Source organism: Neovison vison, chromosome 10, assembly GCF_020171115.1.
Source record: "Neovison vison isolate M4711 chromosome 10, ASM_NN_V1, whole genome shotgun sequence".
In the NCBI taxonomy this organism is placed as follows: Eukaryota; Metazoa; Chordata; class Mammalia; order Carnivora; family Mustelidae; genus Neogale; species Neogale vison.
In genome coordinates this window covers 5,665,809-5,685,082 of record NC_058100.1, presented here as the reverse complement: position 1 = coordinate 5,685,082, position 19,274 = coordinate 5,665,809, and the positions used below count along the sequence as shown (strand labels likewise).

Below are 19,274 nucleotides of genomic sequence, written 5' to 3'. Positions count from 1 at the left end.
TGAACAGTTCTCAGGGGGATTCTGGAGCCCGTGATAATGCAAAGCTTCCACAGGCTTAACCTCCTCTCTCTCACTCCTTCCTTCTCTGCGGCTTCTCATGCTCTTCTGTCTCTGGCTACTTGCATTCGATTCTCTAAACATGGTCCCAGTGGTCAGCCGCAGGACAAGCTGTTTCCCTCCTCAGAAAGGTCAGATTGGGGGATGCAAATGCCTGAGACCAGAGGGAGAGGGAGGAAACTGGCTCCACCCCAAACGCCATTCTCTTGGTTTTCTCGATTTCAAGGAGAGTCAAAGACAAAATGAGTATTTTAATTCAGTTTCGGAAACAGATGTCACATGAATTTGGATTAGAAAAGAGGCTTGTTTTTCCAGAAATGTAGGGGGGAAAAATAACCCTTAATATGTTCATTGTAATTTCCTGGACCTTCCTTTTGCACTAAAAGCTAGATATCTTCTCCCCAAAGCACCTGCTTTAAGAGCCAATCGACCCTCTTTACCTCCCGGGGGCTGGGACAGGCGGACTCCCCCACCCCCACTCCCCTCTTTCAGTCACACTGTGTGGGTGCTGAAGACCCCGGGCTCTGACCAATGAACAGAACTGTCCTTTAAGCCAGCAACCCACAGGCAGTGGCACCCAAAGCCCCACTCCCAGTCCCCATGGCAGAGGCCACAGAGCTGGCATTGTTTCCACTGTCTTGGGGAGAAGGAGCTGACTGTCCGCACAAATCAAGGCCCGATACGGAGAGAGAATGACGGCTTCCAGGCCCAGAGTAGGCTGCAAGCTGGGGGCAGGAAAAGGGAAGTTTTGAGTCATTCCATCTTTAGCAACAAGGGAGGAAACTGGACCCTTTCCCACTGCTCTGCTTCTCGGAGGTACTCTACCACCACTGAGCTCCAAGGGGATGTGCAAGCACAGAGGGTCTAAGGAAATCAGGACAACTTTGTCTTGGCTGGAGATGAGTGACAAACAGGAAGGCAGGTCAGGGAATCATTTAGGGGAAGAAAATGCTGGGAACTTCGGCTCTTCACATGGCGGCCAGCCCTGCAGAGGTCAACACAGTAAGAACCAAGACAGCCACTCCGGACTGGTACAGCTGGGGAATCTTCAGGCCTTTCCCTAGGTCCCATACCTGCACAAAAAAGAAGAGGTGGAAAAAAAAAAAAAAAAAGGAGAAAGAATTTCAGCAATCAGGGCCCTAGGTACTCTCCCTTCCGAGAAAGTGGTTCCATCTCAAGAACAGGCAACTCCCCCGGCCCAGTTCCAAGGCAAAAGCACTTCTCCTGGGCCCCATGTTTCTCAAAACCCTACGTCTGGAACCTACCACCCAGTTGTCCCAGGGACAGAAAAGGCCTAGGTACAAAATACAGCCCGCATTACAAAAGCTTCCAGACTAAAGAGGTTAAATGTTCCCTCATGACAACAAAACCGAATCAGTGTTTCCCAAATTGTTTCTCCACAAACTAGTTCCTCAGAATGCTAAAAGGTGTTGCATGGGGGAGAAAAGTTCCATGCTGAATAAATCTAGTAGACATTTTACTGCGAGGCTTTTGAAACAACTGATTAACACACACCGTGAAGCTCCAGAACAGGGATGTAGGAAGAGTCACAGTTTCTTAGATGCAGTCCATCGGAGAATCAACCCCCCAACAACAGCCCCCCCCGCCGCCCCGCCCCGGCCTTTGAGAAGTAACGTCCAGTCACAGACCTAGAATTCCTAAAAAACACCACCGGATCAAGAACACTATTTCTTAATTTTGTTTGCCAGTGTATTCACAGCAAAAGTTCATGAAAGAATAAGCAGTATTTACCATTACTACGTGTGCTGCATTCTATATACTGTCTGCTATTACATTTCTGGTGGTGTTTTTGTTTGTTTGTTTTTTTAAAGTACGCTCTATGCCCAGTGTGGGGCTTTAACCCTTGACCTCAAGGTCAAGTTGTGCTCTCCACCGACTGAGTCAGCCAGGAGCCCCTAAATTTCTGGTTTTGTTGGCAACAACCCAGTAAATTGATTTTCTACCCACTCCATCAAAAACCAGGGTTTTAAAAACACTGATGGAGCCTCTCCTGTCACGCAGGGATACTAATGTATTATACTCCCATTATACTCCACGTCCCTAAAAGCTCTCCTAGGGCAAAGGTAGAATTTTTAGGTGCTACACTTTCCACACTTGACTGCCCCAGGGTAACACAAACGCCCACACTGTGAATGTTAAACCGAATGAGGAGTACTTAAGGGGAAAGTCAGAGCGAGCCCGGGTGGGGGCGGGGAGGGGGTGCGGGTGGAGAATCAAGCCTCCACCTAGATCAGATTAGGAGTCAAGCAGATGCCACACAGAGCTGTCTTGCTTATACAAGCATGGTGTTTTACCAAAAAAACCCCGAGTCCTACTGGCTGGCGGTGCCAGGGAGGGGGGATATACTCTCTAGAACGCCAGAGGCCCTGTCCCTGCCCACCCCCATCACTCCTATCGGTTCCACTCCCCTATCCCCAGGAGATCTTCTGGGAAGGCAACTATGAAGCTCCTAGAGCAAGTCCTGTCCCACACCCAGAGCCAGTACTTGCTACAAGAAAAAACAAAAGCAGATTTAGGGGCTTAAGAAAAGCCTTTAGGCTCCTCACTTCTCTCAAAGAGATTACCATTAGGGGAGAACCGAGGCAGAAAAACCTTGACTGAGCCCTTAGATTTTGCAAAACCTCTTCCCTTTCCCTCCCCACATACTGAGACAAAAGCAAATATGCGGCAAGGCAAGCCGGCTAGAGTCCGGATGTGACCAGAGGAAGCTGATCAGCTGCTTTTCACTAGGGAGATTTGTTCTGTGGAATAAGAAGTCATTAATGGAAATGCTCTCCTTCTCCGTCCCCTCCTGGAGGGAGGCGAAGTCCCTGTGAATCAAACGGAACACTGCCCCAGGGCACAGGGGATAGATACACTTAATTAAATAGGTCATTTAGTCTCTCACGTTTCCGATTCCATTAAGCTACTGGACCAGACTGAAATTCAAAAGGTGCTGGTCTCCAGATTCTGATGGGGAAATTACAAAGGTCAGATTAAGGCAGGAGTACCCACCTGACAGATGACTCAGGTTAGGAAGGAAGTGGAAGATAAGAAAGAATGGAATCGGGGCGCCTGGGTGGCTCAGTGGGTTAAGCCTCTGGCTTCGGCTCAGGTCATGATCTCAGGATCCTGGGATCGAGCCCCGCATCGGGCTCTCTGCTCAGCAGGGAGCCTGCTTCCCCCCCCCTCTCTCTGCTGCCTCTCTACCTACTTGTGATCTCTCTCTGTCAAATAAATAAGTAAGAAATCTTTAAAAAAGAAAAAGAAAGAATGGAATCTTTACCGTCTTCCTGGGAAACAAAGCAAGACAAAAGGTAGAGAGATCACAAAACATGAAATCTTAAAATGCTGGAGAGGGTCTGATCTCTGACCTGGGGCAGGCATGATTCAGCTTTAAATGCCTCAGTTCGTTAAGTCTTTGCCTTCAGTTCAGGTCATGATCCCAGGGTCCTCGGATCGAGTCCCACATAGGGCTCCCTGCTCAGTGGGGAGTCTGTCTCTCCCTCTCCCCCTGCCCCTTCTCCCACTCTTTTTTTCTCTCTCTCTCTGTCTCTCGTGTGTGTGTGTGTGCTCTAATGAATAAATAAAATCTAAAAAAAGAGAGAGAGAGAAGGAGGGGCTCCTGGGAGGCTCAGTGCGTTAAGTGTCCAACTCTTGGTTTCGGCTTGGGTCAGAATCTCAGCGCCTTGGGATCGAGCCCCAAGTTGGGCTCCGCGCTCAGCGGTCTGCATGGCCCTCTCCCTCTGCTCCTCCCTGGCTCACACATGCCCTGACTACACATGCATGGGCTCTCTCTCTCTCAAATAAATAAATTTAAAAAACGGTAACAAAATTTTTTTAAAAAGAGAGAGAGAGGAGTAAAGTCCTGTAGGAGGCAGCACGGACAGTTTTCAGGCCATAAAAAGATTTCTAACCCCAGTATTAAAATCTGGGATCTTCGGTACCTAGATTCTGTTAGAGTTGGCCCCATTCTCTCCAAGAGCTCAACAAAACCCAAATCCAGTTCACGTAATCCCAAGTCAAGGTAACAGAAGTTAACATTAGAATTAATAATTAAATTAATAATTTGAGTCCAGCTGGACCGGTGGCCCCGGGTTGGTAGGAACGCCAGACTGAAAGGAGCAACCATCTAGCTCAGAACTGAAGACCCAGGGTCTAGACAGGAACCTGACACACGGTAGGTACCAATTAATCATCTAGTAAGCCTGCCTTCTGTGTCCTCGGGCGGCCTGGCTTCAGCGGCCTCTCTCAGCAACACGCCTCATAAAAATGGAAGCGCTCACACGGAGACCCGCAGTGCCTGCCAGGCCAACACCCGGAGCTCGGCGGGATCCCCGGCAGCGCTACCACGGCGTGCGCGCGGGGGCGGCTGAGCTCTGCCCTGGAAGCCCTAGCAGAGTCCAGACAACGACCTTCTGGGCTGGCACTGAGCCCAGGCGACGCAGGAGACTCCTACACTCCCCTACACTCCCCTCACCCAGAAGATGTATAAACCATTAACGTACCAAGTGTCGGATCCCATTCCAGGTGTGATACATGAGAGGGAAGACCAGCGCAAACTTGGCCGTGTAGATCAGTGATGGCCCCAGACACAGGGACTTCACAAGCTCCAAATGAGACTCAAAGTTCCCAGGGATCAACAGGGCCGACAAGCCGAAGAGAGAGACACCTGAGGAGAGAAGCAAGTAAGGGCATTAGAGCTGTCCGGCAGCCAGCACTACTGGGACACAAAGAACTGGGTTCTCTGTCAGGCCCTGGGGCCCCGTGCGATTCTGACCCATTGTGAAATGGGGAAGACGGAAACCCATGTTCACGTCTGCAGCGCGAGCAGGTGCTTGGTCCTGACCCTAACCTCCCGAACCCGCCGCGCACGGCAGCGCAACGTCCCTCCTCTCCGCGCTGCTCTCTGCAGAGGCTCCGCCGGCCGCCGCCCAAGTCGCCTTCTGACTGGAACTTACATTGTAACTCCTCAGAAAAAGTAAGATCAGTATGCTCAGCCTAAAGACCGAGGTAAAGACTGAGAAAGAATTTTAAATCTCTACACCACACACACACACACACACACACACACACACAATGTAACGCAAAATGGATCAAAGACCTAAACGTAACAGCTGAATCACTAAAATGCTGCGAAGAAACCACGGGAGTCCATCTGCGCGCCCCGAGATTAGGCATCGGCTTCTTAGGTTTGGGGCCGAAGCCATCATGACAAAAGAAATTGGACTTTACCGACATTAAGACTTTTTGTGCTGCAAACAATGCCACTAAAAACGTGAAAAGGTGAGTGCCAGGCACAGCACAGGGGATGCTGTCGATGGCAGCGTAAGCGCGCACGGGACAGCCGGCAGCGGACACTGTGCTGAGCACAGCACGACGCAGAGGAGCTCAGCCGGCACATGGCACACCCGAAAGCGACGGGACGCTGTGCGCCAACTATGCTCTAGCTAGAGAAAAAAAGTAAAAACACAACACAGGGAGAGAGAAAATATTTGCAGATCATATGTCTGGACGTAAGGGACCTGTATCCAGAATACATTAAAGACTCTTACAAGTCAGTACTGAAATGACTACCCAACTGAAAAATGGACGAAGGATCTAAATAGGTCTCTCTCCAAACACAGATAAATAAATGGCCAACAAGCACGTGAAAGGATGCTCGACACCACTAGCCATTAGGGAAACGCGAATCCAAACCACGAAGAAAGAGCCTAGGGGCTCCGTGGGTTGAGCGTCTGCCTTCGGCTCAGGTCATGATCCCGGAGTCCCAGAATCGAACCCCGCATCGGGCTCTTCTCCCTCTGACCCTCCCTATCTCGCGCTCTCTCTCTCTCAAATAAATAAATAAAATCTTTAAAACAAAAAAGGAGCTTATGGTTTAGTCGGGGAGACACAAGTAAAGCAGCCTGCAGCCCAAGGTAAGGTGCAGGAGCGGCTAGCACTGTGACAAAGGCCTCTGTGTGCGTGCGGCGCTCGGGAACCCACACAACAATCAAAACCCACCTGACGGGAGGGGGAGAGGGTCCTGGAAAGCTTTTTCTCAGCGGCGTGCTTACGTCAAGTTCTGAGAAAAGAGATGAGGGGGCAGAGAAGTGGGGTGGCAGGATACATCAAAGTGGGCCTCATATGCTAGACGGCAGAGTTTAAACTGAATCCTGCCAGTCAAGGACGACAGATTTCATCCTGGGGCCAAACACAGTTCATCTCAGTCCCGACCCGCATCAATTAATAACGCCTGCCTAGTGTCCAGTACGCCGCACAGACAGCCAGCACATACATGAAGAGATGCGCAGTATCACCGATCACCAGGGAAATGCAACTCAAACCCAGTATTATCATCTCACACCGGTCAGGATGGCTAGTATCAAAAAGAGAAGAAACACCAAGTGCTGGCAAGAACGTGACCCCTTGTACACCAGTGACGGGAATGTAAATTGGTGCAAACCCTGTGGGAAACGGTATGGAGGTTCCTCAAAAAATTAAAAACAGAAATACCACAGGATCCAGTTAGTTCCACTACCGGGTATTTACCCAAAGAAAACAAAAATACTAATTCGGGGCGCCTGCCTGAGTCAACTGGAGGAGCAGGACTCTTGATCTCAGGGTCGTGAGTTCAAGCCCCATACTGGGTGTAGAGATTACTAAAAACAAACACACACACACACACGAAGAAACAACAAAAGCACTTAATCCCCTATGTTTCTGGCAACATTATTTACAATGGAAGATAGGGAAGCAGCCCAAGTGTCCATCAGCAGGTGGACGGACAAGGAAGATGTGGCAGCTGTACCCGGCAGCGTATCACTCAGGCATTGAGAGAGAGATCCGGCCATCTGCAAGCACACGGACGGGCCGAGCGGGAATTACGCTACGTGAAGTCACTCAGCTAGAAGACGAGGGGGGGTGCCTGGGTGGCTCAGTGGGTCAAGCATCTGCCTCCACCCAGGTCGATTCCAGGGTCCTGGAACTGACTCCCACAGAAGGCTCCCTGCTCAGGTCTGCCCCTCCCCCCCACAACACCTTTGCTGGTATTGTTTCTCAAAAATAAATAAAATCTTAAAAGAAAAGAAAAGAAAAGGATCAATACCGAGTGATTTCCCTTACATGTGGACTCTAAGACACTGAACAAGTAAGTGGGCTCTCACACGCGGAGAACAAACTCATGGCTGCGGGGGAGGGGGTGGGAGGGGTCACAGCAGAAATACAAAAACGGGATTAAGACGTCCGAACTTTCAGTTGTGAAATAAGCAAAGCACAGAGATGAAAAGTACAGCACAGGGAACACAGTTGGTCATACTGTAATGTCACTGTATGGTGACATGTGGTGACTTCACTTATCCTGAGCCCTCAGTAAAGAATACAGTTGTCAAATCAATATACTGCGTACCTGAAATTTTTTTTAAAGGTGTTACAGTGGGATGGATTCGTAGTCTGTATCATATATGGAAGCAGTGACCTGCCGTGGCCTCAGGAGGGATGGTTACTTGGGTCAAATACTGCCATCCCTAACGGGACGGATAAATCCTTACCAGCTTCAAACTGGACAGTGATACGGACAGATACACCCTTTGAAAAGGTCAACTTGGCAGCAACAGGGCGTAGATGAGGGGTCAGTGGAGGCAGGAAGTCGGATTAGGACGCTGCGGATGAAGGTGATGGCTCGACCCGACAGTGACAGGGAGAATGAAGAATGGAACATGTGGCAAAATTTGGGGACGTGGGGTAAAAGAGGTAAGTCAAGGATGGTGGTTTGCAGGGGCTACTGACTAGATAATGCCCAGAAGCTGCACAGCGAGCGAAGAAAATGCAGGCTGCTGTAGTTTCGGTTTTCATCTGAGGACACAGCCCAGGGACTGATGTCGATCAGCTGAGCGCTCCGTGGGTTGGAGGCGCCCCGGGAACAGCACGTGAGGAGACGCAGTCAGCAGCTGGCTGATGGCCTAAAGCTAGCCGGGCTCTGGCTGAAAGACCCAGATCGGAGGGTTCCCTGCATGCAAGCGATGAGTGAAGTCTGAGGTGTGCCTGGGGCAACCTGTGCGGTGGGGCCACGGCTCCTCACCGCTGGAAGCCCGGCACTGCACAGAGAGCACCACAAAGCGGGTCCTCGACGCTACTGGGTCAAGAAGCACAGCTGGCCACGTGGGACCTGGGACCCAGACGGCAGGGGGGCCCATCTCGCGGGGCCGCGCCCTCAGCCTGCGGGGTCCCTCCTAACTCTGAGCCGTGCGCGTCAGCGCCGCACTGGAGGGGGCCAGCTGGTGTCTGGAGAGCTGGAAGAGCTGCTAATGGGAAAAACGGGCATTTGGTGCCAGAAGTGTTATGTAGGGCCTTTTTGGAAAGAGCAGAGGCGGCCAGCCAGTACGGTCTCTCGTCTAATTACATCTGGCCTGGAGCTTGTGTAATGATCCCCAGATCTCCTTGACCTCCCAGAGCCATTTATCTTTTCTGGTTACAAAAACACTGCAAAGAACTAGGCATTACAGAAATGTATGGTTTAGGGAAGTCCCCGTAATGCCGTTGCTCCGAGCCAACCATTTCACATACAACCAGAGACACTGTCATTTTATATTTTTAAGTACCCAACCCGTCAGAAAAATAACGCCTATTTCAAATGTTTATTGCTAAAGCCCCCATTTACTTAAATTTTACATAATTATTTAATCTTCTTAACAATCTGAAAAGTTAGTAGCAGCTAATTTTGTTCACAAACAGGAGAACAAATGAGGTTCAGAAACATTAAGAAGTGAATCCGAGTTCACTGAGCATTAAGTGAGTGGGCTGGGATTCGAACACACAAACTCAGATTCTTTCCACTAACACCACACTTTTGTCATAAGCACCTATAAACTTCTCACTCAAAATTGTTGAGTCTCTTGAAAAAACTGGTGTAGCGGCAAGGTGTCAAGCACATCTGATTTATTTTTGAGATAGTGGTTTGCTTTTGATTTAACTAACTGATGAAATTCCTTAACATCCATAGAAGCAAAAGCTGAAGATGCTGCTGGTCACATCCTGGGATTTCTACTAGTTTTGACTCTAGAAGGTGATCCTAAAGAGTGGGTGTTGTCATTCTAAGACGAGGCAGCCCCACCAGTCTGGTCTTCGAGGGGCGGGTGTTGCTGTGAACAGCCTTCCCTGGGACTCAGCGGTCTGACTGCTGTGACGTCAGGGGCAGATCGGCGCTGAGTCTGTCTGGTCAGCTAAGGCCCTCGTGTGGCTCTTGAAGGTTCGGAGCTGCGGGTTTGCCCTGAAATTCAAAGAACAGTGGAGGGGCCCCCGAACCTCCTATCTGTCCAGACTGCCGAAGATCCCGGATCCTCTCAGGTCCTCTTTTCCCCAAATCTCAAACTAGCTCAGTTCGGCTAGTTTGGTGCCTCTGTGTTTTCAGTTATTTTTTTTCTCAGGGTACCCCTAAGCCAAAAAAAACACCTGGCAGTTTTGTTTCTTAATTCAATTCAAGCAACTCAAGTATTTATGTCCTAACAACTGAGTAGCCATTGGAAAAAAAAAATCATCCACATAATAGAAAAAAATTTTTAAAACTTCACTCTTAAATAACCACAATTATTTACTAATGAGATGTGTATACACCATTGGATACAGAACAACACATCCGACCCTGCGCGATGGACTGGATCAGCAACATCATTTCCTGTTCCACACGGGCTGGGCTGAGGACTCGGCCCTTCAGTGAGAGCCCGCGTGAACGCACAGGCCAGCCTGCGGCTCAGGCAGTCAGCTTCCCTTCTAGAAAAGCTGAAGGCCTCCATACAGACTTATACAGTAACCAGCGGAACTCCGAAGTGGCTGTTTTGATCTTCTGAGCTTTTCACGAGATGGGCCACTAGTCACTGCTTCTCAGGTGTGCTGCGCTGTGTGCGCGTCAGGACTCCTGGTCGCTGCGGCCGGGCGGAAGGTGGCGAGCGCGCCGCTCCCGGGGAAAGGCGACGCGAGTTCAGGTCCCACTCCTGTCACTGACCAGCTACGGTCTCCTCACTTCCTCTTCTGCTTATAATCAACGCCTCGTTCGGACCGTGAGAATTAAGTACTAGAGATGAAGTTCCTGATACAGGCCCCGTAGCGATTACGATGTATATTTCTGGAATATTTAATTCTGTAACACCCAGAACATGTGTGATCGTTTGCAGTTGAAAACCTCGCTCTCAGCCTCTCCTGCTTCAAAAGTGCGACAGCTCCGTCCTCGCATTACCAAGATGACACGGCTTGGCAAGACTGACGGTCCCCAGAGGAGAAAATGTGTCTCGGCACTGTCTTCCTCCTCTCGGGGCAGGAACGTACCTCCCCCGGCGCCCAGACTGCAGGGCAGCCACAGGCGCGGCTTCACACGATGGGATCAGTGTGAGGACACTCCAGCTAAGAGAGCAAGCGGGCGCCGTCACCCCAGGTTTAATCACCACTTGGACAGCCCCACGGAGGCTCTTTCACACGTTTTCATCGACTTGCAGGGACACCGCAGGGGCTTGCAGGGAAGAAGCGTCAGAGCGATGGCGGCTCCCGGAAGCGGCCGCAGGACTTCCCGACCCCTGCCCGTGCTGCGTGCACAGCACTCGTCTGTGGGGAGGCTGCAGCCCGTGCTGGCAGCCAGGCAAAAGCACCATTTGATTTGTCTTGGCAATTCGATGGGACGGCTTCAGTGGCTCTGGGTCCCCATTTACACTGTTTAGCTGTTCAAGGGACCCTGCTTGGGCGCTGAGGCTGTAAGAGGTTGTACTGCCTGCTTCCCTGTAGCCTAGACATCAGAGCAGAGTTTAAGAATTGCATATTTGAAAAATCTTAAAAAATAAAAGGGCGCCTGGGGTTAAGCCGCTGCCTTCGGCTCAGGTCATGATCTCAGGGTCCTGGGATCGAGTCCCGCATCGGGCTCCCTGCCCAGCGGGGGACTCTGCTTCCCTCTCTCTCTCTCTGCCTGCCTCTCCATCTACTTGTGATTTCTCTCTGTCAAATAAATAAATAAATAAAATCTTAAAAAAAAAAAAAAAAAAAGAATTGCATATTTGGTTTCCTCTCAGATATTTTTCACTTGTAATGAGGAAAGCCTTGGTCACTTTTGATTGAATTAACTGATTGATATTCCTTGTTCAACAATGTGATACAGTAAGAAATAGGTATTTGGTCTTTTTTCCCAGCTCCTGGCACACAGATCCTGAAACCTACAGAACCTCTAGAGTGATCAGGGGTACCCCTGGTATGCTCTTGGGATGACTGGGGGCTGGGGCCCTCTGGATGGCTTCAGGAGGGGGCCTGTTGCCAAAGAGACCAAGGCACGACTGAGGAAGCAGCTCCTCCTCCTCGTCCCCACCCCCCAGATACCCGCTAGCGGCCAGTGATCTGGCTAACCATCAGTGCCTCAATGATTTAAGCAATGTGCCTAGATGAGGAAACCGCCGTAAAACCCCCGAATGACAGGGTTTGGACAGCTCTCGAGTGTTGAACATACCAAGGTGCCGACAGGGTGGTGGTAAAAGAAACCACAGGCCTCACCTGCTGACGCCCAGGCCACATCAGCAAACCTAACTTAATGCCTCACCTAACTGCAGTTTCAGCTCTGCAGGAGTGCGACCTTTAACCGGTCACCACGGACTTCCTGCTCAACACTAGGACATGTCCTGACATACACCTTCCACTCCCCTTTGGACAGCGCTGCCTAAACAATGCATTCCTTGCTAATAAATTCCTTTCTTTCCTTCTTTTCTTCCCTCTTTCTTTTTTAAAAGATTTTCACTAATCACTACATCCAACATGGGCCTTGAACTCACAACCCCAAGATCAAGAGCTGTATGACTGAGCCAGCCAGGTGCCCCTGTTTTTTGTTGTTGTCCTTAAGCCTTCTCTCTATCTTCAAAAACTTCTTTTGTTTAGCTCAGCAAAGCATCTCCCTCCTCGCTAGATGGGCTGCTGCCCATTCTGAACAATAAATAAGACCAATTAGATCTTCGTATTTACTCAGCTGCATTCGGGTGTTACTTAACACCAGAAACGGCACGGAAGCTCCACGGACAGCCTCCCTCTCCCCCCTCTCCCTTGCCCTACATTTCTCTTGCATTTGGCTGTCCTGAGTTCCAGGCTTCATTTACAAAATCAGTAAATGTGAGTCAATTGTTGTCCTGAGTTGTGCTGAGCTGGTCTAGCAAATCAGCAAACCTGAGGAAGGGCTCAGATTTGTAGCCAGAACTTTAGATCTCGTGTGTAGCCCTCACAGTCCTAACTAGGCATTCTCACAAGCAGAAAAGGAAGGGAGCATCTAGCAGCTGCTTAGCTGCTTAGTGACAGAGTGGGAACTGAACCCAGACCTGCCTCACTCCAAAGTTCGTTTCCTCCCCATTGCCTTGATGACCAGGATTTCTAACACATTCGAGAAGCAGTGACTAATGTCCCATCTCATGACAAGCCCAGAAGAAAAAGCAGTCATTCTGGAGTTCCATTAATTCCTTTATAAATCTGTAAGGCCCGTGGCTTTTCTAGAAAAGCAGCTGACTGCCTGAGCAGGTCTGGCTATGCATCCGGGCCATCTCTCACTGAAGGGCTGATTCTCTAAACTGACCTGTTTTTTACAACCAACCAAAACATTCAGAACCATCCTTACACCCACTCGAGGTCACTGTATACTTCATTTATAGCTGTGTTCCTCTAAAACACCTTCCATTAGCAACCAACTGTGCTTTTACTGTTGTTTTGTTTTTTTTTTTTAAGATTTTATTTATTTTATTTGACAGACAGAGATCACAAGCAGGCAGAGAGGCAGGCAGAGAGAGAGGAGGGGAAGCAGGCTCCCTGCTGAGCAGAGGGTCTGATGTGGGGCTCGATCCCAGGACCCTGGGATCATGATCTGAGCTGAAGGCAGAGGCTTTAACCCACTGAGCCACCCAGGTGCCCCTGTGTTTTTACTGTTGTATGACGGCACATCTTGGTCACTGCCCACCCCCCCAGCTTCACTCAGTGCAGCTCAGCCCCCTGCTGTTCTCAAGGTGGTCACCGGGTTCTATCTAGACTATTACACCATTGGTCACCAGGTAAAATCATGAGTTTTTTAATCCCTACAGCTCCCAAGTAAAGAAGAACGTTACTGGCCATCTCTTTCCATGTTTTAAAGGACTGTTCTCTTTTTTTTAAAGATTTTATTTATTTATTTGACAGAGAGAGAGAGAGAGAGAGAGATCACAAGCAGAAAGAGATCACAAGAGAGAGAGGAGGAAGCAGGCTCCCCGCTGAGCAGAAAGCCCGGTGAGGGGCTTGATCCCAGGACCCTGAGATCATGACCTGAGCCAAAGGCAGAGGTTTAACCCACTAGGCCACCCAGGCACCCCTAAAGGACTGTTTATAAAGTTCTTTTTCTTTTTTTTTTAAGAAGGGGAGGTGCCAAGGGGGAGAGAGAGAATCTCAAGCAGACTCCACACTCAGCACAGAGCCTGATGTGGGGCTCCCTCTCACAACCCTGAGACGGTGACTTGAGCCAAAGTCAAGAGTCAGATGCTTAACCAACGGAACCACCCAGGTGCCCTTATAAAGTTCTCTTTCACTAAACTCTACTCTAAAGTCAAACTAGTATCATCAAACTTTTTGGCTCAACACGCTTTTTAGAGTTTATATATCGGCTGCAAAGTCTCTAGTGTGGAAGAATACCTTGCCGTGGATTTGTCCTGGCAGCTTGTTTTACTACTGCAGCTAATAAGAACAGGAAGCTTTCTGTTTGTTTGTTTTAATGTCAGCTCTATGCCCAGTGTGGGGTTTGAACCCATGACCCCAAGATCAAGAGTCGTGTGCTCTACCAACTTAGCCAGCCAGGCACCCCGAGAACAGGAAGCTTTTATGACTTCCAACGGTCGACAGGATTAAGTTCCAACTTCTCTGTGGGGCGAAGTCCTTTACTGTTTGGCACACTTTCCAGCCCTTCCTTCTGCCACTGTTCCCATAGCCAGACCCTGTCATCACCATCCAGTGACTCTGGGTGCTTCCCAAGCCCTAGGCCTTTGCATGAGGTAGTTTCTCCATTGACTGAATCCTCTACCTCTTCTTTGTGAACTCTCCTACTCATCCTTCTTTCAAGCTCTCCAACTCCCTCAGGGATGGTCTCTCCTCAGGGATCCCACATCTCTATTAAAAAGTTCTCACAGAGGGCGCCTGGGTGGCTCAGTAGGTTAAGCCATTGCCTTCGGCTCAGGTCATAATCTCAGTGTCCTGGGATCGAGCTCCACATCGGGCTCTCTGCTCATCAGGAAGCCCGCTTCCCTCTCTCTCTCTGCCTGCCTCTCTGCCTACTTGTGATCTCTGTCAAATAAATAAAATCTTTAAAAAAAAAAAGAGTTCTCACAGAGCTGCCTGCGTAGTGCAGTTGCTTGGGCATCCAACTCTTGATTTTGGCTCAGGTCGTGATCTCAGGGTCATGGGATTGAGCCCCACAGCCAACCCCACGTGGGCTCCACGCTCAGCGCAGGCTGCTTATGATTCTTATCCCTTTCCCTCTGCCCTTCCGCACTGTGCTCTCTCTCCCTCTCTCTCTCCCCCTCTCTGAAATAAGTAAATAAACATAAATGTTTATTTGTCTTTCTCCTTGGATTCCTCTGCCCTCGAGGGTAGGGGGTCCTACTATCACTGTCTAACTTCTAAAGTGTAGCAGGAAACTAATTAGAAAGCAGGAAGAATGAACAGCTCTGAAATAACCGCCATGAGCAAAATGACTGAGATGGGTATATTCATTTAGTAAACAGAGACCCAAGCACCTACTGAGTGCTCGCTAGAGGATACGAATAGTAAAAAAGACATAGTCCCTCCTCTCTGAAGAGTCTGCAGGCTCATGAAAAAGACAGATTTATAAGCAAATGAAATAATTATAAATATGCAATAAAAGCTCCAAAGAAACCAGCAATGCAGTAAGAACTATGAAGGAACGCTGCTGTGAAAACAGAAAATGGACAAAAGAACTAGAACGAGAAACTCCTCCAGAGATGGCGGTAAGCAAAGTACTATCAAAGTGGGCAATTCTGTTCGATCTAAAGGATGAGAAGGAACTAACCACACCGCAGCAAAGGGTAGGGGCAGACATTTCAGACTGAGGGAATAAAACAGGCAGTGGCTCTGGGTGAGACAGAGTTTTGCTCGTTCAAAGGAATTCAAAGACCAGGGTGGCAGAGCAGAGTAAGGGGAGGCCAGGCAGAGATGAACTCGACGAGGCCAGATCAGGCAGCGCACTTTCTGGCACCGGGGAGATTTGAATTTCAATCTAAGTGCAAAAGGCAAATACGGTAAAGGATGATTCTAAGCATGACATGATTCAATTTATTTTCATAAGGTTTTTGTTTTTCCTACTGTTACATCAAGAAGAGATTGGAGGAGAGCCACAAGAATGCAAAGATTACATTTGCTGGGACTGACTTCATTTCAGGCCAAATGATCTAATTCTTCTGACCATTTGGTCCAGTGCACATCATCTTCTAAGAGACTTATTGCTGTTCAATTTATCGGGCTTCTCACCCCTGTTCTCATAAGTCATCATCCGAAGTATACTTTCCTGAAATTCCAACAATGCCGGTATAGGCCTTATTAATGTGCTCAGTTCATGAGGAATGAGCCGAGGTGCAGGGTGCTGCCCATGTCGTCCATCTAGCAAAAGGCGGTTCCCATCCAGTTCTGAATGGCCCTTTAGCATTTGAGGGAAACATGAGAGCTACTACCACATGTAAACAACAGCCACTCTGTTCCATTACAGGATTAGGGGTCAAGGTGAGGAAACAAACGAATACACACTGATGAACACAAGGTCATGAACACAAGGTCATCCAAGGGGGTAAAAATAGAAAACATGTATGATTATTAAGCACACTCATGAAAAAATATATCAACTTTAGCTATGTTTGATAAGTAATACTTGTCATTATAGTCTACAAGAGAGCCGCTATCCCCTTTCCCCTTCAATGGTAATAAATACACCGGCATAAAAAGGGAATCTGGGGCGCGTGGATGGCTCAGTCCATTAAACATCTGTCTTCGGCTCAGGTTCCGATCCCGAAGTCCCAGGACTGAATCCCATGTCGGGCTCCCTGCTCCACTTCCTCTCTCTCTCAAATAAAGAAATAAAATCTTAAAAAAGAGAAAGGTGGGGTAGGGGGCTAAAGCCTAATAAACTATTCTTGTTCTTCCAATGACTTTTAGGATTAAACATGCTCATGGGTACCACCAAGTAAGCCTGGGTCATCAGACTCACAATGAGAAGATCCTAAACAAGCAGGAAGAGGGCAACTATGAACTTCCCGCTAGAAGAGCCCATCTTGAAACATATCGTATCACTTCAGTCCTGGTGAGTTGAAAACCAGAAACTACAGATTCCCAGAAAACATCAATCATCCTCCTACCTGGGCTCCCTTCACCAACCGAAGGGATGACAACATAGGAGTGACAACATCAGGTCTTAGGTAGGAACTCCTACCCTACTTGACTATTAACAAAACAAATCTGAGTGTGAATGGCACAGGCACGGTGTTAGATCACTTCTGCCGGGGTCTCAGCAGCAGCTCCCTGAATACGAGGTCCCTCCACTTGAGCCCCCAGTCCTGCCGATGACCACTTCAGTAAAAAGAGTCTACAGGAGCCCAGGGAGGCGCTGAAGAATAACAGAGAAAACAGAAATACGTCCATGACTCCAGGACAAGCCAGGGAAAAATTTTAAATATAGCTGATCCTCTTGGAAAGTGTTTCTCTATTGTGGAAAGGCGCATCAGATCCCAAAACCTGACGAAGATCCGCATACTTCCTACCTGTAACGGACATCACTACCTGACCTGTACGCACGGAGACCAGCATACAAGTCATCGTGCGTAAGGAAATAAATAGACATTCTGCGCTGGAAACCAAGATTTTGTGAGACTGGAGACTGACTTCATCTTTTGGGGGCTGATCAATTCTAAGTGACAAAGAATGGGTGCTAAAACTAACTTTCCGGAAGAATGAGGTTGATGACTCATCTTGGACTGTGTCTGGTCAACGTTTAGCCGGCCAGCCCATCTCTATGACATTTCTAGCTCTGCTCTCTGTGACTTCAATAAGTACAACATCAGGATGTGCTAGGGTGATTTAAAAACTGGCTAAGTAGGGGCACCCAGCGGGATCACTCGGAAGACCACGCGACTCTTAATCTCAGGGTTGTAAGTTTGAGACCAAAAAACTGGCTAAGAACAGAACCTGAGCACAGTGGGAACCCAGAATGAATTGTTAAAGGAATGAACAATAAGCTTAAAAGGACTCATCCTTTTCTCTAAATCAAGTTGCTGATTTGTACAGGAGGCTGCACCAAGAGCCACAGAAACAGCAAAGTTCTTCGAAGCACGTGCGCACATGCGCGCGCGTGCCCACGCGTGCGTAAGTACCCATGTACATACCTGCACTCAAGGCCATGCCAGTACCACGGTGGCAAATGGACATCGCCATGGGAAGAGACCAGCTGCAAAGAAATACACAAAGGCAATTATAAAAAGGAAAATACGGGATACCTGGGTGGCTCAGTGGGTTAAGCCTCTGCCTATGGCTCAGGTCATGATCTCAGGGTCCTGGGATTGAGCCCTGTGTCGGACCCTCTCCTCAGTGGGGAGCCTGCTTCCCCCACTCACTCTGCCTGCCTCTCTGCTACTTGTGATCGCTCTCTGTGTCAAATAAATACATAAAATCTTTAAAAAAAAATAAAATAATTATAAAAAAAGGAAAATATGATACCACAACAGAGATTCTATCGTGGCAAAGAGAATATGAACCACTTTGGAAATAGGTACTATTCACACATAAAAACAAGAACAGCTTTTGCATTCTTGTGTTTCCACTTTCTAGTGATTAATTTCAGGAGAAGCATCCCTCCTTTTACCAGACGGGATCAATCACAACTCTTAACTCCTCCTTTCATAAGAAGAAACGACTTGAGTGGGTCAAAGACACCAATTACAGTTACATCTAATCAGAAAATAATCACTAGAATACAACCACCTGGATCCTTCCTTGCACCAGTCATGTGACTGAAGTTAAACATGAAATGAGTTTTGTTGATCAAGTTTCATAGAATATACAGTCACCCTCGAACTCCTTCTTATTATGCGCCTGTAAATATTCACAGTGAGCATATCATTTATTCCCTAATAAACTTCCTATCCCAAATTTTTAAATCCAGTTTTCCTGGATTTAGTAAACATTTCTTAATCCATCATCGTTTTGAAATACTTTGTCATCAAATCATGTTCTGAATCATTAATTTGCCAGAGCATTTCCGTAGAAGGACAATTAACACTGCTATATTTTAGACCTAGTTCTCATGCTCGAGAGGACTGTTTAGTGAAATGGAAAGAACGGGAGTCTTTGGATAAAGTTAACATTCATCCTGGAACTCAGCTTAGAGAGGAAATGCTGAGCATAATCAGACCATATTTTCACAACTCTAATGGGAAGCTACTCAAGTAGGCTGAAAAAAAATCTCGGAAATAAATTCTAACTATTTAATGAAAATGGTCACAGTAAGAAAGGAGTAATGGCTAAAGACACTCCAAAAAACTGGCTAGACACCACTCTGCTTAACTCAGACTTAACAGGATAAATATAAAAGGCGGAAGAAGAGCCACATAACAAAGGACAAGCAGAAAACAATGACAGAATTTGGTTAGATAAATCAGGAGACTAAAACCCAGAATGAGCTGAGGCTTGCAAAAATGTCAAGGACAACAAAAAGGGGCTTTTAAAATTGTATTCAGGGAAAGCAAGCCTCCTAACCGGGATGGACAATTTTATGTTAATAGATGACAGAGTACAAAGCAGATTGCTCAACTATTTTATTTGTCAAAGAGAATGATTATCAGACTGAAAAAGACAGAACAAATATTGATTTGAGAGAACTGAAAAAAACAGAGGTGGGGAAATTTTAAGACACGCTTAGCATTCCAAATGGACTTAGGGCTCATGGCCAGCGAATGAAATCCCATGACTGGAAGGTCTACCAGATGACGCGTGCGCACAGCTCTGGATATTCAGAAATACCAAAGCGGAAAAATGGGGGTGAGACAAGAAACTGCTCAAGTCAAACGTGACCCTAATTTTCAAAAAATGGTTACAGCCACAGCCTGGGTCAGCTAGGTGCTGAGGAGATAAAGGAGATTTTATTTCCTGAACAACCACAGTACCAGATCCGGTCCCGCATGTTCTAGAGTCTTATCACTCCTTAGCAGGCA

At 48.0% G+C, this 19,274-nt stretch overlaps 1 protein-coding gene across 1 annotated transcript in view; it reads right to left on the bottom strand.

The window, feature by feature from the left end:
• Window positions 1-288: 288 nt before the first annotated feature.
• The window catches only part of SDHC (succinate dehydrogenase complex subunit C), a 32,843-nt gene continuing 13,857 nt past the window's right edge, over window positions 289-19,274 (bottom strand). Inside the window, exons 4-6 of the mRNA XM_044266739.1 lie at window positions 17,451-17,512; window positions 4,566-4,729; window positions 289-1,130 (exon numbers count right to left, since the gene is read on the bottom strand). Coding sequence (XP_044122674.1) covers window positions 1,026-1,130; window positions 4,566-4,729; window positions 17,451-17,512 — 331 coding nt within the window. The 3' untranslated portion in view covers window positions 289-1,025. The remainder of the gene's footprint in view (window positions 1,131-4,565; window positions 4,730-17,450; window positions 17,513-19,274) is intronic.